General features: G+C 42.4%; 1 protein-coding gene across 3 annotated transcripts in view; it reads left to right on the forward strand.

Moving 5' to 3' along the window:
• OSBPL2 (oxysterol binding protein like 2) overlaps positions 1 to 22,141 on the forward strand; it is a 34,843-nt gene extending 12,702 nt beyond the window's left edge. For all 3 annotated transcript variants that reach the window (XM_057400852.1, XM_057400853.1, XM_057400854.1), the window contains 13 exons: positions 407 to 571; positions 6,759 to 6,906; positions 7,152 to 7,227; positions 8,926 to 9,060; positions 10,114 to 10,211; positions 11,231 to 11,413; positions 14,134 to 14,241; positions 15,304 to 15,393; positions 16,047 to 16,170; positions 18,014 to 18,142; positions 18,905 to 19,028; positions 19,659 to 19,749; positions 20,927 to 22,141. In XM_057400852.1, coding sequence (XP_057256835.1) covers positions 535 to 571; positions 6,759 to 6,906; positions 7,152 to 7,227; positions 8,926 to 9,060; positions 10,114 to 10,211; positions 11,231 to 11,413; positions 14,134 to 14,241; positions 15,304 to 15,393; positions 16,047 to 16,170; positions 18,014 to 18,142; positions 18,905 to 19,028; positions 19,659 to 19,749; positions 20,927 to 21,029 — 1,446 coding nt within the window. In that variant the 5' untranslated portion in view covers positions 407 to 534 and the 3' untranslated portion in view covers positions 21,030 to 22,141. The remainder of the gene's footprint in view (positions 1 to 406; positions 572 to 6,758; positions 6,907 to 7,151; positions 7,228 to 8,925; positions 9,061 to 10,113; positions 10,212 to 11,230; positions 11,414 to 14,133; positions 14,242 to 15,303; positions 15,394 to 16,046; positions 16,171 to 18,013; positions 18,143 to 18,904; positions 19,029 to 19,658; positions 19,750 to 20,926) is intronic.
• Positions 22,142 to 24,079: the final 1,938 nt, after the last annotated feature.

The raw sequence follows: 24,079 nt of genomic DNA on the forward strand, positions 1-24,079 counted from the left end.
GATGTCAGGTTCTCTTCTTTGTTCCCAGCTTTCTTGGTTAAGGATGCAGAAGGGCTCATCCTCCTGCTGAAGAGAAGTTTTGTTCTGCCAGCTGTCTTTTTCTTCCTTCAGCTCCTTCTGGCTGTACTTGCCTGAAATTACCTTACAGTAAATAGGATGTTTTACAGTAATGTATATGATGTATTCAGAGAGAGGAGTGTGGTATAATACATCAGCTGTTCTTGTGGTAGGTAGTATTTGTCTTCAGAATGACTTTGATAACAAAGAAGGCAGTTTAGTTATGAATGCAAAAACCCATCTTTTACCATGGGAAGAAACAGGAAAATTAGTATTTGTCAAATGTGTGTGTTTGTGCACATCAGAAATGTGGAAGTTGCTAATTCTGCTTTCCTGTCTTGTCAAATAGATCTTCTACAGCAGCTGGGTATTTGCAAAAGAAGACTTGGACAGCACACAGATACTTCATCTCTAAATCAAGTCCAACGATGCATTAGAGGAAGCTGGAGTGGCTGCACAGCGATTTCACACTGAAGGATGAATAGTGAAGAAGAGTTTTATGATGCCGTTACGGGTGAGTGACAGGCACAGTGCCAGCCACAGACTGCATTGTGTGTGTGCTGAGGAGCTGCTAGTGTCTTGCTAACATTGCTGTTAATGAATAAATAAAAAGTAAACTGCTGCTGGTGGAACTTGCAGTGCTATTTTCTGAATAGAAGAAAGGAAGGAGTATAATTCAGGTTCAGACTTGGAAACGAGGTGGGGGTTTTTGATTAAAGCTTAGTGCTGGCTATCAATTTATAGCAGTCCTTTAGAGGCCAAGTCTAGCTTTCATTTTCTGTAAAATGCAGGTGATTTAATAGCAGCTTGAGAAGTAATAATTTTAAGACCTTTTGAAAGGTGAAATGTCTTCCATGGATTATTTTTGTTGTTATTTTATTCATTTCTTTCTTTTAATGGAAAACTTATCCTGAAGAATTGAAGTAGAAAATGTTTTTCTGGTCAGGAAGAAATTACTGTAAAAGTATGCTTTTACAGTATGTAAAAGGGAGCCAAAAGCCTTTGCAATCCACTGCTGTTTCTAGGAAAGCAAACATGAATCACTTCACACTTGAGCAGTGTATCAAATGGAACTTTCTTTGAACTAATAAGGATGAATGGTTATTTATGATATGGTTCTGATGGTGAAATAAAATGCTCAAAGTGTTTTAATAATAAAAAAGAAATCCTGTCAAAGATCTCAAACAAGTTTAAAGTTTTCCACTTAAATGTTTCCTCAGAAGTCCTCTAATAGAGGTGAAATGAGAAGTGCTGGCTGTGGTGAGTGTAGACTGCTTAATGTAGAGTCATGGGAATACAAAGAGTATAATGGGAAGCATGAAAGCTGAAGGAGTGGAAGTAGCATGGAAGATACAAGTGGTAAGGTAGACTTAGGCATGGTCGGTTGGAGATTCATATGATGAGGAGTAAACAGAGGAAGCTGGGTGAAGCAGTGTGACTGACAGTGGGCTAGATAGGACTTGTCACAAGTATGTCACAGAGCAGATAAGGATGTTTGCATTGCATTCATGCTGGGAGTGATGGGGGCTGCTGCTCCTAATCCAGCTGTGAAATCAAATCATTGTACTGTACAAATCTTGAACACAGTGTATTGTTCCTGTATGTCTTAATGTTTCAATTCTGAGAGCTCAGGACCACAGCTGTAAATGTACTAGGCCTTTTTCCCACTGAAAAAGGTGAACAGAAACATGGCTCTGAGGTCTGTGTGTACACCTTTGATGTTGATGTATTCCTTTGTCTCTTGCTGCAGAAATACACAGCACTCGGTGCTTGAATCATCTGCATTTGAACACTCTGGTTTTGTCATCTTTCCTCCTCTTTTTCCCTGTCCTCGACCTCAGAAGGTTGATTCCCCTTGCGACTGCTCTGGGTGGTAATGACTTCTGAGCTATTGTGTGTGAGCTGTTCTTGTACCTGGCAGTCTTGGCTGGCTCTGCTCAAAAGTGGATGTTGTACATCAGTTCTGAGTGCTCCTTGTCCTGTCCTAATCTCAGTCTTCCACAGGGAGGAGTGTGATGGCAGGAGGGAAGTTTCTAAGCACAAGAATAACTGGTGTCTCTATAGACAGAGACACAGCCTATACACAGCCCTCTTCTGAGGAGTTTGGTCTGCAGCAGCCACTACAGGAACTAAATGAGCTTGAACTTTTCTCCTTTATATATGTTGCCCTGGAGTGTGTCCCACAGGTTTAAGAGGAACACTAAGTTTGGAATAGTTGGTTTCAGATTCTGCCTCCCTCAGGACTGGCTTTAAAGACAGGTGCTCAGTCTCTTTCTCCAGCTGGATGCTTTAGAAGCTGATGACAGTTTGAAGGATTACTTGCACAAACCTAATAAAGTTGAGGCCCAGTTCTTTGTAGCTGTGTCTTGTCCAAGTCATATAAATGTGATGTGAACATTAAAACCAACTGTAAGTAGGTCTTTCTGCGTTCACGTTCCTGAAGTGGCGATGCCTGTAGCAACTCTTTGCTCCTGTTAGCACCATGGGCTGTTTGTCTTTCAGACAGTGCTTTGCTGAAATTTTTAGGATCTAATGGATCCTCCTTCCTTGAGGAAGCCGCAGCTTTTCTGTAGTTATTAACTGATGGCATCCACTTCTAGAAGATGGATCTGTCCTAAGGAGACCCCTGGGTTTTGTTGCGGTGGATTTTATCTCTTCGCCTGGAAGTTTCCTGCTTCTGACACTGTCCCCGTCACATCCAGAAGACATGCTCACGTGATGGAATTACATGCTGTGTGGCTGGGAGTCATCCTCCTGGCACATGGTTTGGCCCTGACTAGATGATGACTACACTTCTAACACAGTCCATCCTGCACATTTACATGGGTGATGAATTGAGTTAGTGACTGGTAAAGAGCTTCCATGGAGAGAAGTTTCTCTGCAGAGGTTATTAACATTGCTGATTAGTTGGACACTTGACATCCTTACTTCATGAATGAGTACTCCCCTTGGGAATCCCTTGGGAATGTTACCTGTGGTCTCGGTTAATTCTGCTTTTTTCTGAGATGCCGGAGGTAGTTTTCTCTGAGACTGGATCAGATGAAGTGGTTGATCCTTTGAATTTCAGATTCCTTGAAATTGCATTTGAGATGGGGAGCGCACATCTTTGATCACTGCCTCCAGTCTGTGTCACCTTGGGTTCATTAATCTCATTGCAGACTTCTTAAAGACCGTGCCATCAGGTTCTGCTCTGTCAGAACTGTATCTTTCATTAGTTCTGTCAGATATCTGCTTGCCAAAATGCTTTGTGGAAGGATTGCCACAGAATAGAAAAGTGCTTGGCCAGTTACCAAGGTAATTGGTTTTGACAAACATGAATAGTTTAGTTTTGCTTTTGAAAGTATTGACCTGCAGGTCCATGGAAATCATGTTCTGTGCCAGGTTCACGCAGCCTGGTGTGTTGGTGAGGATGTTGTCCTGTTTCCTGTTGCTTGGCTGTTGTTCACTTTATTGCTTTCACTTGGGGAGGAGGAAGTGAGGTATCTGCTGCCAGATTTCTGTTTTCATAATGTCTGAATCAAATGGGATCCGTGGATTCTGTCATAACCTTTAAGTGCTGTGGCTCTGTGAAAGGCCAGGATGCCTCATCCGTGTGTTGTGAACATGGACTTGTTTGAGAAAGTGGAGGGTGGTAATTTCTGGCAAAGAAAACATTTGCCTCTTGCTTCACTGACTACCTACACTTCAGTGGATTTATCCCTACTGCTTATGTCCTTTTTCGGTCTGGAGGTTCGCAGTGCTGGGCTGTTTTGATTCCTGGCTGAGTGACAGAGCTTAATTAGCCTTTAAGGAAGTTGCTGACTGTATGAAAGGGGAGGTCTTGTGTCTCTGTACATGACTCATAGGACCGGGTGCTGCTCATCTCCCTCCTAGGCTGGTGCAAAGCGTAGTCTGTGGGGACTTGTTTCACTTGCAGGATGTGGAAGAAGAAGAAGGCCAAGAGAACTAGAGTTACTGGCAAGTCACTTTTCTTTAAGCTCTTGAAATAGATTAATGTGGGCACCCAATTTAAGTGTTTGACTGTGAAAATTTAAGACTTAAAAGTAGCCCTTAACAGATATAGTTGGGTCTTTTGATTAAGCTAATTTATGACATCTTATTTATGTGTGTGGTCTCCTATCCCCTTTCAAATCCCTATTTTTATCCTCATTCCCAGTGGCTTTCTGCCACTGTCCTGTAAGTAAAACTTACCTACTCGATTTTGCAAGTTCAAGGCTTTAATGGCAGTTGGAGGAAGGTTCTTTCTGTAACTTAGAAAAACTACAACAGATCATTTCAGTCAACTGTTTTTATTCCAGATCAGTACTTTGTGAAGTACATTCTCTGGATAGTTCTTCACTATAATGCTTAGAACTATACAGAACTATAATATGTAGAACTTCATTGAGAAACAGCTTTGAAAACTTTCTCAATGGGCTTGTAGACAAGCCAGCTGATACTGAAGGTTGAAAGTATAGTTGGAAATCTAGTGATTATCTGTCTTTGAACTGTAGTGATGGTTTTGGGTTGGTTGGTTGGTTGTGGGTTGGGGGGGGGGGGGGGGGGGGGGCGTTAAAGTAACCAGGTGCACTCTAATAAAGCAGACTTTATACTTCTGCTGTATCTTAATTTTCTGGAGTAGGGATTTAATTGTTGTTGTTTGTGTGCGAGACACTTGTTTGAACTGACATTTACTGATTGTTGTCCATAAATAATACATATGCCTGAATCTAAATTCCCCATTGTGCTGAATAGGAACAGGGCAAAACAACTCTGAATCATGGAGAAACAGAGAGACTTGTGTGGATAAAAACCAACGAACATTTGATATGATTTGCAAGGTTTCAGGTACAATGTAATTCCAGTAACATTTTTCATAACTATTCCCTTATGAACCATTTGACTATTCCTGTTGTGAAGGTTTGCATTTACATTTAGGTGTGTTTATCTTATTGAAGTGCCTATTAAATGTGATGCTGTTTCTCATGTTGAGTATGCTTATCACCTTTCTGGGGGAGGGTAAGTGTACCAGAAAGCTTATCTGGTTTTCCAGCTTCATCAGACAAACTACTAAAAGCTATTTTGCCCAACAGTACTTGCCTTTTCCATCTCCTTGTACTGTAACAGGTTCCCAAACAAGTTAGTATGTGGTTAGAAATGCTGTTTTAAAATCAGAAATATTTTGTTGTGGATTGACTGAAGCTAGACTTCAGTTTAATGACCTCAATAATATATATATATATGTATATATATGTGTGTGTGTGTGTATATGACTGTCAGACTTTCCAATTAAGTACTAAGGCTGCTAAGGTGTGGTTATTGCTGTGTAATTACATGCTTGTGACATCAAAATGTAGGAGATGGTTTAACACATGACATCACCCATCACAGCTGCTGTTTACCAAGTAAGATCCTATCGGTGGTACTTCCTTGTGCAGTTTTGAATGTTACTGTCATGGTCTTTATCCCTGAATGGAAGGAACACAAAAATAAGCATTCCTTAAAGAACTGTATGCCAGTAAATACTCGTTTTCATGTTGCTTTTGGACTCTGGCTCTTAAATTGGAAGCTGGAAATTGAAATCATCTTGAGGTTCTTGATGAAGAATTGACCCTTGTGGCACTCAGAAAGGGTTTCATGCTCTTTGAATTATTTTCAACAAAGGTATTCCTTTATTACAGTGATTGATGAGCAGTGCTTTCCATTGTGATGCTGTAACAGTTGTGAAGGAGGCTTATATTAATGTGTCATTTTAGGGTGCTCAGTATTGGTGCTGCAACTGATCCTTATTTGTTGTTAGCAATTGATTCTGCAGTCAGTTTCATCCAACTAGTGCTTAGGGCTGCTTGATGACAGAGGTTTGTGTTCTGTAGGTTCCCATTGCTTTTATTAAAGCTGTTCAAAGCATCTTGTTATGGGGGGTGCTGGCATTTACTTACAACAATGTTCCAGTAGCTGTCTACCCAAGTGGATGGAATTGGGCGATAGGAAATGGAGCCACCTACTTTAGGTCATGCTTTCAGTTGCTTGTAGGGCTCAGGGAATGACACCTGGTGTCCACAGGTTCTTGCTGTAACCATTAGGGAAGTATTACATAGTTTGCACACGTGGATGGCAAAAGGAAGTTGGAATCACAGACTGGTTTAGGTTGGAAGGGACCTACGATCATCCAGTTCCAGCCCCTGCCACAGGCAGGGACACCTTCCACTAGACCAGGTTGCTCAATAGGTATTAGATAGCCTACCTTTATTTTGCTCTAGTTGTATGCATGTTTGCTGCTGGATTTTGAAACTGCCCTTTTCTCTTTTACTTGCTCCTTGCCTGTTTGCAGTATAAGAAGGCGAATTTAAGTGGTTTTAAGTTCTTTGAGAAAAGCTTCATAACTGAGCAAAATTGTTGCAATCACAGCGCAGCTCTGAAGAAGAGACAATGCAGTGAATCTGATCAGGGCCCACCGAAGAGCCTGTGAGCGTCTAAATTGGTTTTATATTCAGCAGAGTGAAAAAGGAGTTGAGAATGCTCCATTCTAATGCAGTACTTGGCTCTAAATACTCTTTGGACATGAGGTCACTTAATAAAGTGGGTTTATGCTGATATTCTTTAAAATTAAATAACCTGATGTAAGTGTACTTATGCTATGAAAGCTATAAAACGTGAGTGGCACTCTGGGGCATAATATGGTTCCTAATGAATGCAACAGATTTCTTATGGCTTTTATGCAGGCTTTGATTCTGACAATTCTTCAGGAGACTTTTCAGAAGCAAATCATAAAGTTGCAGAAATGCTTGATCTAGATCCACACCAAAGCGATAGGACTGGGAAGCATAACGGAGAGACAGAGATCCAAGAAAATGGAATTAAGAGACACAGGTAAACATGTACTACTACACAGTGAATGAGAACTGAGTAAGTGCTGGCTCATTGCCTTTTGGGGCATTACTGTTCTCATTGGAACAACTTAATTCTCTGCATCTGAAAAGACTTTCTGTTGTCTGCTTCTTAAGTCAACTGCAGGTGAATGCTTTGCTTCTTTCATAAAGTACTTCAATACCTACAACTGAAAATGACTTGTTGGATAAGGGGCTGATAGTGACAATTGGTTTTTCCACTTACAGGACGTCGTTACCTGCCCCAATGTTTTCTAGGAATGATTTTAGTGTGTGGAGCATACTAAAAAAATGCATTGGACTGGTAAGTGAGCTTGGATGAAGCATGCTGAGGTCAGGGCTCCTCACTTCAACTGTTCATTTTATTGCTGAAACCTTAAGAACAATATGTGGTACATTTTGCATTTTGTCCTGTAGGAGCATCATCTTAAACTGCAACTCTGAATTTACTACCATTTACTAACAGCACTATTTCCTTACCATCTTTAGCTGTTGGAGCATGTGGATTGGTACATTTGTAATGCTGTCCTATAATAACTGGACTAAAGCCATTACAAATATAGTCCAATGTGCTTTGATCAACACAATGTTTTTTTCTGCCTTTTTTTATTCTTTACGTCGCAAAATGTGATTTCAGGGCTTTATTTTGGTGTGATGGGGAGGTTTGGTTTGGTGTTTTATTTTTTTCTTCCCCTCCATAATTTAAGCAGTTTGTCCCCAAAATAATTTGCTTTAATTTGATGGGAAGGATATAAAAGTTTGGGATCTGTTGGAGTTTCTTATGGAACCCACTAAAGCTTGGAGTATTAATGGTGTGATGTAATGGGCTCACAAGATTTGTTCTTGGACTCCCAGACACAGATGTTTACATCGCTCTGTGTTGTTAAAGGACCCTGATGCTTGCATTGTTATTGATCATCACTGCTGTTTTCTTTTAATCCTTTAGGAATTCAGTTACATTAGTTCATTGTTATTAGGAATGAAAGGGATGTTCTACACTGGAGGGCTGTGCTGCCATAGCTGCTTTTTAGAAGCATTAATCCTTACATTTATCTCTAGCCTAGGTCTGCCAGTACAAGCCTTTGTGAATGCAACAGACAAGTCTGTAGCCCTTCTGTTAGCTTACCTTATGTCACCTAGGAAATACATGTGTACTGTCAAAACATCCTTTTGTTAGGATGAGTGACCTATCCACTAGAACACTTTGTTTTGACCAAATCAATTGAAGTCAGTTGGATGTGATGTTTTTCTCCTTCCTGCCTGTGACACTATGAGGAAAATGTTGCATGAAGTTCATCTGGTGGCATTCTCCTTTCTGCTAAGTTTTAATCACTTCAGTCATTCTTTAGTGCTCAGTCATGAGTGCAGCCTTTTAATTAAAGAACAAAATTTGCCTGGATATAGTAAAAGAACCTGGAGAACTGGAAATCTCTGTGCGAGGTTCATGTCTGCCTTGTATCCACATGCAAAATGAGAAACGTTCTGATGCAAATAACAGGTTGCTGAAATAAAGCCACGAAAATTTGTTAGAGCAATTCAAATGCTATTCTTTATGTAACTGTTCCTTTCAAAAATTAATTTGTGGTTCCTGCAGCAAAATAGTTAAGATTTTATGCAAATAGGTATGTGAGGATTTCAAAGGAATGCGTGGTACTTAAGTATCAGTAATGAGCTAGCTGGCACGTTAGTGCTGCTATCTATGGAAATCCTAACATCTTCTGTTTCATGTGGAACCACAGAATAGAAGGGAGCATTTTCCTTGAGTTTGCTAGGTTTGCTGCATCCATTTTGCTTGTTCTTTCAGATGATAGTGGGGTTCTGCAGCACTTTTAGCCCCTTCCAGTTGTAGCACTTAGAGGTCTGCTAGAGACTTGCCAAATGGCTTTTGAAGCATGCTATAAATAAATGAACCCACAACTTATTTTCACAGTTGTTGTTGTTGTTGTCAGTTGTTAACTTCAGTGTTGTGTCTAAGGAATTAACTTATCCTTTTGTTACATAGGAGCTATCTAAAATTACAATGCCCATTGTTTTCAACGAGCCATTGAGTTTCCTTCAACGGATAACAGAATATATGGAACATATATACCTCATAAATAAGGCTTGTAGTCATGCAGACCCCCTGGAAAGAATGCAGGTAAGTAACAGCTACCACCTCTGCTTAGTTGAGAGGAAGATTTTCTCTCCCAGGGTCTTCTAAGACATTTTCTCACTTGAGGAAGTATTTTGTTCTTTGGGGCTATCATACGGATGCCCATTTTGTCTTTCTAGACAAGTTTCTTGTTTCATAGTGGCTGTATCAGATACCTTTGGCACTTTCACACTTGATGCTGAGCACAGAGTTTGAGGCAGAAGTCTAATACAGGAGATGCCACGACTGATGATGTCCAAGGACCTCAACCCTTTTCAGGCCTTCTTTTAACTGGGACGTTGGGGTTTTATGTGTTGTGAAGGTGAAATCTTGGCTTTAAGGCACCCTAAATTGACTTGTTTGGTAGCTCCATGATTTTTAAGTTCCTGAATAAAAAACTGCTGTGACTGAGACAAGGTTTGCCACTCTTTCCTCCAAAACTGGTGGTTGTTGGGAGCAGAATACAGTACCTGGCTGGTCTCACAACAGGGAACTGAATGCGGTAAAGCCAGGTCTATGTACGTTAGGTTATACTGGTATTGCTCATAGCTCTGCTTAAACTTAAGTGAAGCTGGAATGTGTATATTGTACTCTGTGTAGCACATACTCCTGCTTTTCAGCAAGCAGGAGCTTCCAAGTGTCTTTTGTACTTGCTCGTATGGTTCAAGAAATCCCATCTGTGTTAGAAATAATGCTTGTCTGACACTAGAAAAGCTCTGTTCTCCATGAGCTGAGTGTGCAGGACAGTCAAAAAAGGAGAAAAGTAGATTTAAGAAAACAGGCTGTCCTCTTTGAGGTAGCTGGAGGAGCATGGGGCAGAGTGAAATGTGACAAAAGTACAGCAAATAATTCCTTTTGGAAATGAGATTCTTGTTAACTGCTCATATTTCCCCACTTCTGTATCTGTTACTGTGTGGCTTACAGATGTTTTGGCCTGAAGCAATACACAGCATTTCCTGTTTGGAAGAATAATGAAATATTATAATGTGCAACAAATACATTCAACTTAAAGTTTTAATGTGCTGTTCTCATAACTGTGTGTTCTTAATTTGCTTCTAGGCTGTAGCTGCCTTTGCAGTTTCTGCTGTAGCTTCTCAGTGGGAGAGAACTGGCAAACCATTCAACCCACTCTTAGGAGAAACCTATGAATTAACCAGGTAATAATAACTTTAAATAAGGAGCTGGGGCTGTTTGTGTGTTTGTAGCAGACTCTCATGCTGGTTTGGTTGTTTATTCAGTGCAGTACATAAAAATCTATTAAAATACATGTCTGAGTAGATCTAAAACTCTTTTTTTTCCCCTTCAGGCTACCTCAGAATCTTTGAGAAGTTGTTATTCAAGTTGGTAATTTTATTTCTAGGTTTAGGCAGAGTATCTGAAGGGGGCCTACATGGATGCTGGGGAGGGACTCTTCACTAGGGACTGCAGTGATAGGACAAGGGATAATGGGTTAAAACTTAAACAGAGAAAGTTTAAATTGGGTATAAGGAAGAAATTCTTTACTGTGAGGGTGCTGAGGCACTGGAATGGGTTGCCCAGGGAGGTTGTGAATGCTCCATCCCTGGTGGTGTTCAAGGCCAGGTTGGACAGAGACAGATTTAGTGTGAGGTGTCCCTGCCCATGGCACAGGGTTTGGAAATAGATGATCTTAAGGTCCTTTCCAACCCAAACTATTCTATGATTCTATGATAAAAACTGGTCCTTGTTCTTCTACCAAAGATATTTCCTGACCAGACACTCCTAATTACTTTAAATAGGGTTTGCTGATTATGTTGGATGGATCACATCAGAGTAACTCTGAAGGGCCTCCAGCTTGCTTAAATGAATGAGTGATGTGTCTGCAGCAGAGAAAAGAATTTTCAGGCAGACCTGCTGCTGCTGCCCAAAATGTTCCTGTATTTTCATGAGTTACTTCAGTGAAACATCTTCAGATGCATTTGTGGGTAGCAAGTTGTTCAGGTGTTTGAATGTGGGTGGGTTTGGGGTATAAAGAGAAAGCGTTCAGAGTACTGGTTCTTTCACTTCATTAATTGTAAATGTGTCATAGGACTAGAAAAGTCTCACTTCAGCTTCATCTAAAAATCCTTCACATTTTTAAAGCATTGAGTAACTCTTTTCTCCTGTAACATTAAAAAACCTACTTACTGTTTAATGCTCTTTTTTTTGTTGTTTCTAGGGAGGATTTAGGGTTTAGGTTTATATCTGAACAAGTCAGCCACCACCCACCTATTAGTGCGTTTTATTCTGAAGGCCTCAATAAGGATTTCATTTTTCATGGATCAATCTATCCCAAACTAAAATTCTGGGGAAAGAGTATAGAAGCAGAGCCCCGGGGAACAATTACTTTGGAGCTTCTGAAGTGAGTATGAGAAGTAAATACCTTTATGTCGATCTCCTTAACATTAACTTGACTATATTGGCTTTTCATAGGTGGTGATCTTGCAGAAGAGGTCGTAAGAGTTTCTTTACAAGTTAATTTAAACTGCTTAATTTCAGGGCTTTGCTTGTTTTAAGTTATGTCATGCTTGTGTAGTTGGAGTAATGCAACCCAGTTTTTCCATTGTGAAAAACAGCAGTTCTTAAAAATGGAATGCTACTGAAAGCCAGTTCTGTGAAGGCATGTCAAATTTAGAGAGATAAAATTCTGTTACTGGACTATTCAAGCTCATCTTGCTTATATATTGTTGTTGTCTTTGATTGTGTGGAAGGAACTGCATCTTCAGAATAGCTGTGAGGAACTTCTAAGGATTGCCTTGTCACTTGTTTAAAACTCCCTGTATGATCACCTTCCCATTTAGATCGAGAATGCCTCTCCAGGTTGCTCCCAGGCTTGTCTGTAGCAGTAGATGCCTCTCATAAACTACATGAATCTGTGTAAGTTGGTTTGTGTCCTGATGGCACAGTGATTCTCGACCTTTCCCAGGTAGGGTACAAGGGGACACAAGGTCATAGCTGCAGAAAAATTACTCTGCAGTTGAACACTGAAAGGTGCTTTCCTAAAAGCTTTCTAAAAAGGCTGTTTGAAATGTTGTCTTAGGAAGTTTCTATGCATTTGGTTTCAGCAAGGAATCAACTTGTCTGCTGTATCAAGCGTTGACTTTGCCTGTAGTTTCCTTTGAAGGTATAGTTTTAATTCTCAAGCTGCTGGCATCGAATCTTCCAAAGCTTATAAAAGCATGAACTGGTCTTGGATATAAACGGTAATGAAAATAGAAGAAATTTCTTCTGAATGTAAAAGGAACTATGAATGTTAGTGCAAATGTGACAAAAATAAAGTCTGTTGCTTGAGAGAGAAGCCTTTATTAGAAGACTATTAAAAGTCCCATTCAGCCTAATCAAATTACAGGGCACAGATTTAAACTGGAATATAAACCATTAAAGCATTTACTTTAAATAATTGCTTCAAGTTAGCAGCAGAAGTGGAAATCAAATTTTGAGCCTCTCAGTGTTTGTGATTCATCCCATTCTGTTGGGTTGAGGAGTCTGAAAACTGCTCAGGGCTTGTGCAAACAAGTAACTGTTCAGGAAGCAGAATTGCAAGTCAGTGTGAAGTACTGCATTTAGGTTAACCATGACTGCTAGCAAAACACGCCTTAGAAAACACACTTGTTCCTCACTTCTCCAGCACAAAGAAGTGTTTCAGTTTATCAGCTGTCCATGAGTGTTTTGTGGATTGTTTTATGCTGTGCAGCTTTGGGTGTCAAGTAGGTCATGAATGAAGCTGTGTGCTAAGGCTGGTGGCATGAATTTGGGGGGTTCTGGAATTTTTCCCCTACTTGATGGGTAGTCATTGTCCTAAAGTGTGCTTGAAGAAAAGGTGCTGTGGAAAACAGGCTTCAATGATCTGTTTTTCTTCTGTGCTAGAAAATTATAGACTGGGTGGAAACCTGAAATAGGAGTGTTCTCTCCATACTTAATTGGAAGTAGAAGTGCAAGGCATTTGTTACAAAGAGGATACTGCTTGTTTCTGTATCTTTTTTATTAAAATAGAGTTTGCAAGCTTTCCTAAGATGGATTCATTGCCAGCCAGGTAACTTTAGCATTTCTTTTGCCAGCATGGAGTGAGAAGAGATGGCTTTGACTCTGCTGAGCCTGGTGCTGACTGGAGCCCTGTTTAACATTTTGACCACTTTGAGAATAATGTCTTGTAAGGGTTTAGAATCTTCTAAGGGTTAATTCATCTTTGTGAAGCTTTTCACAAAATATTAAGCCAAACAGAAACAAAGTGGAAAATCCTTCAATTCTAGCGCTTCTCTTTCTTCTCAGTAAATCTTTGGGAAAAGGATGGAATTGAGTAATGAATGGGGTTTTCAAATATCATGTTCATAAAAGCTTGAGCATAGTGCTACTGAGTCCTACTGGTGTTAAACAATAACTGACACCCCCCCCCCCCCCCTCAAACTAGTAGGGGTATTTGTATGCCTTTTACTGACTCCTGTCACACCCTTCAGGTTCAAAAGCCTTTTAGCACTCAGTGTTTGTAGAATGATTCAAGTGCCTTCGTCTGACCAGCCCTTGAGGAGGAGTGTCTGCCTTTGTCAGAACTGGTAGTGACTAACCTCTCTGCTGGAAGACTCAACTATTCCTGTTCAGTGCCTCTTTATCACAAAAAGGCACTCTAGATAATGACAGAGGTTTACAAGAAAGAGGTTTTGGAAGAAGCTTTGCAGTGCTGCAGCAGTAGTTGAAGAGAAGACACTATTAGGAGTTAGTCTGTAAGTCTGGTTCCCCTATGGGTATTGTTTTATCACATACAGCTTTAAAAGTGTAAATGAAACAGATGAATTATTAAAGATGTTTATGTTGGGCTGGAATCTGTAATCAAAAGCACAGCAACTTACTATTTCAGCTGTGAGAGGGAAGAAAAATAAAGAGATATCACTGTGTTCACTTGCACCAATGTTTAGATACACACATTGTTGGCTCATAAAGTCAAGTCTGTTTCTCTTCTGTTATGAATTCAATTGCTGGCTGGTCACAGGAGTGCTAAATATTCTGCCCTGCCATGAACAGACTTGAGACCATGTTTACATTCCATCTCAAGCACAAGAAAATGATTTATTTCTGTTTTCTTTACAGACATAATGAAGCTTACACATGGACGAACCCAACCTGTTGTGTACATAATGTAATTATTGGTAAACTGTGGTTAGAACAGTACGGAACAGTAGAGATTGTAAATCACAGGTAATGCAGATCATGAAGCTGAGGACTGGCTTGTAAGAGAGCAACCATGCAACAGTCCCTACAAGGCAGATAGTTCTGCCTTTCCCCCCCCCAACTTCTGACATGCAGTCTGTTCCTTGGGCTGGACTTAGTATCACAATAATACTAATGAAAAGGCATAAGGCTTGATGGCTTATGGGATGTAAAGATGTGTATTTGTCAATTCCCCATTCAAATTCAGCCCTGTTGACAGAGAACAGGGGTTAAATGTAAACTCCAGAACCATTAAATGAAATAATTGTCAGAGGCTTGCAGTGAACCTCCACCATGTTGGCTGTGATTGGGTTTTGAAACTCTTTTTAGTTTTGATAATAGAGAATGTCTTAAATGAAGGGTACAGCACAGAAAAATGGCTGCAGAGTAGGGTAATGCAAACCTGGAAGCATATCAATTGCTCGGCCAACTGCCTCTATAAATGCTTTTTACTTTCTATAAATGACCTCCTGTAATGATGAGGGAGAGAATTCTGTGAAAACTGGTATTTCTACACGTTTTTCTGTCAATGAATGGAGCTTTAATCCAGCAGGGCTGCTGTTCTGATACTTCTCATAGTATCAGATCTACAGTCCTGGCTCCTCTATTTGCACAAAACCCCCATGATGGTGTGTTTGTGCTTGACATAGAAACTTGCCTTGATACCTCAGTGGGCGAGATTATTTACACATGTGTACCTCTCAATGCAAAGATGACTCTGAACTATAATGCTGGTTTATGCTTGTAGACTGTTAGAAGTCTTGAGATGCAATTTAGAGGTAACTTTTGAATGCACTTCACTGGATTTTCCTGGGTAGGTGATTTGTAAAAGCCATTTCTCATTGTGGTTAGCTGTAAATAGGCACTAATCTGAAGTGCAGTGTGCTAATAGTGTGAGTTATGTAGTGTAGAAGGCTGCATTCCATTTTATTCCTAGTACTATAACTACCCCCAGCTAACTACAGCTATATGAAAATGGCTAAATAAGGTAAAAAAGTGAACTTGTCAGTGTGTTTAGCTGCTTTAAGCATGTTCTTGTTTCCTCTGCAGCACTGGAGATAAATGTGTCCTTAATTTTAAACCATGTGGACTGTTTGGGAAAGAGCTTCACAGAGTAGAGGGACACATTCAGGACAAAAAGTAAGTGATAAAAGCTGTTTGGCTTCTCTCTTTCTGAGCACTGAGGCGTTTCTTTCCCTGGCACAGTGACCACAGCTGATGTGACTGCAGAGTTACTGGCACATGGCAATGCGGATTGTAACCCACTTCTGTTCCCTGTGTCAGTATTGAACCCCCTTGATTTTAGGATGCTTATTTTAAGAATTATTAGAAAAAAATCTCCAACCCAGTGTTTGAAAATAAATCTATCCAGGGAGAACGCAGAGTGCTCACAACTGAGCTCACTGTTGTACAGTCACAAGTCCAGTAGTCAGTTTGAAGTAACAACAGTGTGCTTATTAGAAACTTCTAATCAAACCCAAACCTGTTTTTTGACCCCGAGTCTCTCTATTGTAAACTACTGGCTTTATTGCACCCACAATCATTTGAGAGTGTCAACAGCATGTGACTAAGTCATGAGGATGTGTTCTGCACAACTGAATGCCAGAAAGACTGGAAGAAGCTGAAACCTTTTCTTTGCGTTGTCAAGTATCTGGCTTCTAAGACACCTGCAAATAAAAGTAAAATACAACAAAGTAGGAAGCTGTGTATTGAATATAGAACAGAATCTGTATGACTTGGCTTAGAAGGGTTTGTAAAGAAAGAAAACTAAAGATCCCTTGCTTTCTCTGCAGCAGAAAGAAGCTGTGTGTGATCTATGGCAAGTGGACAGAATGCTTGTGGTGCACTGACCCCACTACGTATGAGACATACAAAAAGAATGAGAAGAGAGGTGGTGAGCAGAAGAAACCGAAGCCGGTAAGGTCCAGGGTTCTTTGGGGAGAAAAGATCCTGAAATAGGAGAACTGAGAGGAAAACATCTTCTGTACAGAAATGGGCTGTGGTGAATGGAGGGTTAAACCAGTCTGTCTTTAGGTAGGGGTTGGATGTGAGCAGTGCTAGTCCTGCGAGAAGGCTTTGCACTTTGAACTTGTGTAGACTTCAGTGTGAGCTGCTGGTGTTGAAGAGAGCTCATAGGATGGTGGTGTTTGATCGAAGTTTGTCAAAGAGAAGTCATCAGTTATCAGCCCCAAGCTGATGCTGTCCAGTCCTTGTATGAGGAAAGCGGCTCTACTGCCAGCTCCAGATGTAAGAACACTAGGATTTGGGCATTAAAAATAATGACAAGTTTAAGTCCATTATGGGTTTTGGTGATTCAGCCCTTTAGAATGTATGACGTAGGCAGCCAAGACAACAGGGGGGTCTGGAAGCACACAGGGTTTTTTCATCACATGTGAGTAGTGTCAGGTGAGTTACCACCAAAGCCTCAGTGTTACATGGTGCAGCAGAAGACTTTTGGGTTTCCTGATGTCAGCAGGGCCTTGCAGGCCCTGGTTGTTCATTGAAAATGATAAACAAAATCTAATCCCTCTTAATGTTAAGAGGCTTAAACTTGTATTAAAAAGCCTTCACATGAGAAGAATCCAGAGGCCTTGCTTTTGGCTCTGGATTCCATCATGGTACAGGCTTGTATTTTGACTTTTTTCTTTATATAATAAGGTTCTGTTCATCTTACAAAAATCAACTCTTTCTTTCCTTCCTTCCTGTTGAATCTATATTTAGATGGGGAACTCTTTTAACAGTAAACCAGATGTTGACATGGAAAGTAGCCTAAAAGAGTCTTTTTAAATAATGAATACTCAAACCAAATGACTGAAAATTAGTCTCTTAACCATATGGAGCTGTTTTCTAGTGTATAAACCAGGCCCTGCTTAATGTAATAATAGGGTGCTCTTGAATAAAATAAATGGGTTCTGTCAGAGGGGGCAGAAAGAAAGTAGAAAGCGGGGTGGGTGGGAGTGAGGGGAGGGAGGAAAACTGCAACACTGTCACTCTAGGATGTTATTGCCTTAAACTTCCCTTCTGGTGGCTGTGGTTTTAAATGGTTTCCTATGGTGAAATCCTCCGAAATGCCACAGTGTGGCTGTGTCCTACAACAGGCAGAGTCTCTCAGATCATGAGAGCAGCCTCTTGCAGAATACCGTTTGATTTTAGATATGCCTTATAGCAGTGCATCTGGTAACAAAGGAACATTGAAGGAAGGATACTGTGTTTATAAACTTAAGTGCACAGTCTTTGTGGTGAGAAAAATGGCAGTGATGATAGTTACTAGAACCTACATCATAGGAAATCAGTCTGAAACAAGGGCAGACCTGGCTTTAATTGCGCATCCACGTCTTTTGCAAATGATGAAGCAGTAGCCACAAGTGGGCACATCTTATTTGTCAGTTTAGGCCATTATGGGGACTGGTTTAAACTGCAGTCTTGGCTTACTTCCACCTGAAGGAGTAATAACCATGTTGGGTGAAATTAAGCTATGGCATGGAATAGAATGGAAGTCACAGAAAAGGCTTCTGAAAGATATTAGTTTACTATTGTAAACAGACATTCAAGTGGGTGGGAGACTATTCAGAGACATTACAATAAGAATGAGAGGATCAGTATACACAGTGAGGAAAAGCAAACAGGAGGGGTGAGGCAGAAGTACAGGAGAGTGTTTAGTATCTCAGATTGGAACAGCTTCTTCACAGTCACTGCAGAGCTCTAGATGAAACTGTCCAATTTCCTTTTGCTTCCCTGCCAAATGTTATCTCTGTTCCAGAGTGAAGATGTTATTAAATCTGAAAATGATGAGGCTGATGATATGCCAGAGGTTCAAGACACGGTGCAGTTCATACCAGGCAGTAAATTACTTTGGAGAATAAACTGTAGGCCACCAAACTCCTCGCAGGTAACCGTTTCAATCAGTCTGTGCGTCGCTATCGCTCGTGATTTATCCAAGGGAACATGAGAGATGTTGAAGGGAGACCTTGTTGAAGTGTCTGACCTTCGGATGCACATTGACAGGCTCTGGCAGTCCTTGCTACAGCTGACAAATTACACTACAGTAAGCTCTGTGCTTTGATCCTGTTCTCAGAGCATCACTGCTGTGTCAGAGTTGGTAGCAGGAACACATGCTGTGGCTGCAGCCGCTTCAGCGTGGGCCTGGTGGCGCGGGTGAACGTGTGAGAGATCTTCGCACTTGGGGTGGCTAAAATAGGGAAACACATTCCCTCTGCTGACCCTGCTGTTAAAAGACAGGCTTCCAAAATGCAGTCCCTGGGCAGCTGGGTATTAACTTCAATAGTTTCAACAAGAGACTGTGGTCCTTTAGGTGCGGGTGGGGTTTTGGTTTGGTTATTTTTGGGTTGGTTGTTCTTCTTTCTAAAAATCATGCTGTTATGTGTCAGATAGGAGGAGAATCTGTGTTAATCCTCTGAATCAAAGTGCTTAAAAAATCAAAGCTGTGATTTCCATCCCTTCTTTTGCCTTTCCTTGTCCCTCCCCTCCAAACGCAGTTTCGTACGAGCCTAACCTTGATTCCAGGGCAGCCAGTGCAGGAAGGTTTGACTCAGCGGTTTCTCCTGGAAGCTCCATTGTATCTATTCAGTAGAGGGAACCCGGGGCCGCTTTGCCGAAGCACCTTGTGCGTTATCTTTGATTTGCTTTGCAGATGTACAATTTCACCAGTTTTGCAGTGAGCCTCAATGAGCTGGAGAAGGGCATGGAAGCGATCTTGGCTCCCACTGACTGCCGGCTCCGTCCAGACATCAGAAACATGGAAAACGGGAACATGGGTACGTGTTTGCTGGAGGAGATGCTTTCACAGCAGTAAGTCTTGAGAGGGGTGGCTGGCGGGAAGCTCCTCATACAAGTCTTCAGCTTCTCATTCCCAGAGCAGCCGTAACTCATTTTCACCCTGGGGTAATGAACGTGCATTTGAACAATGTCTGTCTTCTCCCAGAAGATGTGTCCCAAGTGGATCCCAAGACTACTGTCCTCTGTTGGGGTGTATGTGCATGTTTGCTAGCTTGGGGGGAACTGGCAGGCACGCTCTCTTGCTCTGGAGCTTGTCTGGAAAGACATGTGGTGAACAGATGTGCTCTGGTGTTTGTCACCGAAACCACATGGCCAAATAGTGAAAGTCACACTCTGTTATGCTTAATGCAAGTTCTTCCCTGCAGTGTTTCTGAGAGATAAACCACCCCAGTTTCATTTTTGACACTGTGTTTGTCGTAGCAACTGCTCTGAAATGACAGTTGAGGGGTTTTGTTGTGTGAGATTGTCATTGTTCGGTGAGATTTTGTACAGCAAATGCTTTCTCTTGCTTCCATGAACTGTTTCATTTCCCTGCAGTCTCTTCTATGTTCTCTGCTCTTCTGTTTCTATTTGCAAGGTAACCAATCCTTTCTTGCTGTGTTTGTTAGATGTGGCTAGCAAAGAAAAGGAGAGACTAGAGGAGAAACAGCGAGCTGCTCGCAAGGAGCGTGCGAAGGATGAGGTGGAGTGGCACACACGGTAAGGGGAGGGAAGCTGGGCATTTGTTTAATGCTTGGAATGGTTTGGTGCGCTGCTTGAAGGGTGTTGATTCAAGAGAGCGTGTTTGATTTCCTGCATGGCAGCACTAATGTCACCTAAAGCAAATTTGCTGGGTCAACAGCTAAATGTAGCTGGAAGCCAAAATTGCTCATAACTTCTCCAGGCCAAAGTTGTCCAATGCTAAGTGCTGAAAGCTGTCTAATGAAGTACTGTGGTAATGTCAGGTTTCTTTGGGTTTTTCTGCAACCTGCAGATGCCATGTTTTCATTAGAATGAATAAAATATGAAGTCTCATCTGTTCTTTAACCAAGTCCTGTGCAGCTTTTGGCAGCTGAGTAAGACGTTTGTGGCCCTCTGAGGCATTTTGTTTCACTCTTGCGAGTTCTTGCCTTGGATGCCTCAGAAACTGCTTTTTCTCTTGCATATTCGAGTGACTTCCCTGTCACAGAATGCATCAGTGATGTGTGATTTGGAGCCTGCTCCTGCTGGCTCCTTTACACAGACGCCAGTGCTCTGCAGTCAAGTGCATGCTCATGGCCAGTTCCTGCAGGTGCTTCCTTCAAAGGCAAGAACTTTGGGATGCTCCTGTGATTTCCTGAAATTCCGAAGAGACGTTCTCTTCCCAAAGCCTGGAGGAGCAGCTACAGCCTGATTCCAGTTAATGCCTTTGAAAAGCTCTTCCAGAAAACACAGAATTGTTTTCAGTCAACGTGGCTGAAAAGGGAGCATCTGTTCTTGCAGAGTACAGCTCCTCAGAACCAGGCTCCTTCCTGTTTGGACAGGATTACAAAAAGGATTGTGGAAGGGAGTTGGCATTCCTTTAAAGTAAAATGAATCCATCTAATCTAGAGTATCGGTGTTCTTTTTGTTTGCAGTGCGACAGGATGAAAGCCCTTTCTTTCCTCCTTGACTTTAGGTTAAAAATAATCATAGAAAAGGTGCTTTACAAGCGGTGATAACTGTGTAGGAGGTTTAATGCCTTATTTTTCACGCTCAGGCTATTTCCTGAGAGATTTCATTTTCTAATAAGAAATAGCAGTGTGTTTTTCCCAGTGTTTTAGGAAAGAAGCAAAGTTGGTTTTTTCCCCTCTTAATAACTGCTCACTCTATTTGCTTTTTCCTTGTTTCTTTCCTTTTCCTTTCTTTTGTTTTCCAGATGGTTTCATCAAGGCACTAACCCCTACACCGGGACTTCAGACTGGCTGTACTCAGGTGGCTATTTTGATAGGAATTTCTCAGACTGCCCAGACATATACTGAAATTACAGAACCAATCGCTCATCTCATCTGGACATCCAGCTCCTAGATTTCGTTCCAAGCCAGTCACTGGTTTTGTTGATAGCAAAAACCAGCTTTTCTAAGTCAATTTTAACACAGTCTATGGGTCAACAATCAAGGATTTCATTAGCACTAATGTTGGATTGCCAAATATTGAGGTACTGTTGCATTCTGTCCATAAAGCTGCACCTGAAATCATCATATTTTCACTAATTTTCAAAGGCACCTTTTGGTTCTTCATTTCCCCCCCTAGTTTCTTTGTCAGGAAGATTCGCTGTACCCAGTAGAGCACATAACATCCTTGAGAACTACGTAACTTAAATAAAATAGAGATAATATCCTTGTTACTTAGTACAATAGTGAAGAATCGGAAGGTTTTTGGAACTCGGAGCAGGGATGAAAAGCATGGTACCAGCAGGATCAAATCTAGTGCTGTGGATGCTCCCTGTGAAGAGATGCATGTGAGCTCCCATATGGTATGTAGCACTACGGGGGGACCAGCGCCTGGCCCCTCGGTATGATTCAATAATGGATTGACTCGGGGAAACGAAACCCAACCTGAGCTTCCCAACGTGTAGTTGTCTGTTACAGAGTCTTCACAACTTTGGGACACTGTGAGCATTAAACTGTATACCTGTGATAAACCTACATAAAGCATACGTTAAAGAGCAGGGAAGGGTGCATTAAAAACTGTGCTTTTTCTGAAGTCAAATGCTGTTCTAAAACTACTAGAAGCTTTGGAAGCAATTGCAGGAATGTCGAGGTGGTTACAGTGTAAAATATATTGCTTGCTACCACTTGGAGGCTTAAATCTTCTGCACTACCTTTGGCAGCTTTGGCGCTATGTATGCTTCTAGGCTAAACTCTTTGGAAGCACTTTGGTGTCTGTAGCCACACAGGTTCATATTCTGGGGACGTTTTGGTTTGCATGTTGTTCATTATTAGGTCATGTCTGGTTTGTATGTTGTGAAAAAGCAGAAATCAAGCTTTGGCAGAGTTCTACCTATTACAAGTTTTCTGTGAGCACGTGATGTCAGTAAGTCAGGTTTCTTTTGTTCCATGTCAAACCATCAAAGCCATATAACCCTAGAAAGGATGACTGGATTGACGCATTCATTGTCGTTCAAGTGAGAACACTTGGGGAGGGGCGAGGGGGGAGAGAGGCTGGAAAAAGGAAGTCCAGTCATTAAAGCTAATCCTGATGTTGCTGCTGCTTTTATCCAAGTTTTTAATTGAGTACCCAGGTGAAAGGGAGAGCGCCTGCACAGCTGTAGGGTCTCAGCAATTCAGCAATTGCTGGTGTTAAGCACCAGCAGCTGGAGGAGCTCATGGTGTGATTAATGTCCAGGACACATGTGGCTTCAGCCAGAGAGGAGATGCTGAAAGGGCTTCTCTTCCAGCCTCAGGATTAAGAAGCAGAGGAGAGTTGAGTGGCTGGTGGAGAGACGTGTTTGTGTCCAGCCAGGCCCGTCATGGTTAGAGTAACGTTAAATGGGGGGAAACCTAGGTCTTGTCCTCCCTGCAGAAATGAGGGAAGCTGTAACGATTGAGGGCAGCCTGGAACCTGCTCCTGTTGCCAGGAGTCAGACTGTGTGTGCCTGCAGGTCTCGGGGCTCGCCTCGGTGCACAGGGCGCAGCGGGGTGCCTCGGTTCCTCGTGAGCACAGGAACCCTTGGCTCTTACACGGACGTTGCTGAGCCCCGCGGGACAGCACAAAAATGGGGTTTTATCTAAAACAATGAACTTTGGTGACCGGGCCGGGCACGGGGACCCCTTCCCAACCCGCTGCGGGCGGCGCCGGGAGCCCTTGGTGAGGCGGGGACTGAGGATTCCAGTTCAGTGCCTCATGGGAGGTTAAAGCTTGCCTGAACTAAACAGCGTGTTCAGTGGTGGTGTTTGCATAGGAACAGAAACTGAATGGAGGAAGTGTCACTGCTAAAGCGATGCTCTGTTTGTAAGAAGTGTACAGGTTGGCATCTCATGATTTAAGCTCAAAGCCCTGAAGCCTTGGCATTAGGTGAAAGCACAAAACAATGGTTTAATCCAAACCAGGCAGGATCCTCGTGGGATTTAAAAGAAACGGGGAAGGTTCCTATAGTACGAGCACTCCATTGCTTGTGTCCTTACCCTCTTCCCCCCTTCCTCTGAGGTTTTCAGTTCAGTTTCAGGCTCGTTCCAACCCCATTCTTCTAATTTATTGTTCATTGCCAACACTTCAGGTTCTTTCCCCTCCTGGCCCCAAGGTCGGTGCTTGGCTTCCCCTGGGACTCCTGATGCTCTCAACATGCTTTTTTTTCGATGCAGGTCTCGCCTCAGTAGTTTCTGTGTCAGGACATGAAGAACTTTGCACCTTTTGAAAGAATGTCACTTTTATAACTTGATTAAACACTGTCTATACGATACCGGTGTTAGATTGCGTTGATACAGCCCTGGAGAGCAGCTGGAAAGGAACGATAATAAACACTTAACACCCTTTGGGCCTCGCCATGGTGACAGAGATTGGTGTGAGACTGAGTCTGCGAGGGCAGGAGGGACTTGGGGCTGGTTCAGTCCCGTGTGTGGCTGCGCTGATGAGACAGCGGTGATTTAAATGCAGTCAGAGCTGAGCACCTCCTGCTGCCAGGGCGCCCTCGTCCTCCCTGGGCCGCCTGCGGGCTCTGAGGGTGGTGGTGAAGGGGGGATCGGGACTGGTGCAGCTTCAGCTCTGGGGCTCTGCTCGTGATGGCGGCGGCGGTGGAAGGCGGAGCGGCTGCGGGCCCGGTGCTGGCAGGGCCGGGTGGCTGCGGCCTGTGGGGAAGGGAATCCCGGAGGGGCCGTGCTCGGCTGTGAGGGAACAGGGAGCAGCTTCTTCACCCTCCGGCATGCGCGGAATCCCCGGTATCCGGGTTACCGAGGCCAGGGAGCTGCGCCCCTGGATTACCTGGAAACTGCAGCCCCCGTTAGCGGTGCTCACCCCTGCTTAACGGCAGCAATCCCGCGTCCGCCTGGGTTTTGCCCAAGTCCAGACTCTTCCCCGCGGAGGCAGGAGGCTG

The sequence above is a fragment of the Pezoporus wallicus genome, unplaced genomic scaffold, assembly GCF_028554395.1.
Source record: "Pezoporus wallicus isolate ANWC-B61680 ecotype Strahan unplaced genomic scaffold, APGP_CSIRO_Pwel_v1 contig_11133, whole genome shotgun sequence".
NCBI lineage: Eukaryota > Metazoa > Chordata > Aves > Psittaciformes > Psittacidae > Pezoporus > Pezoporus wallicus.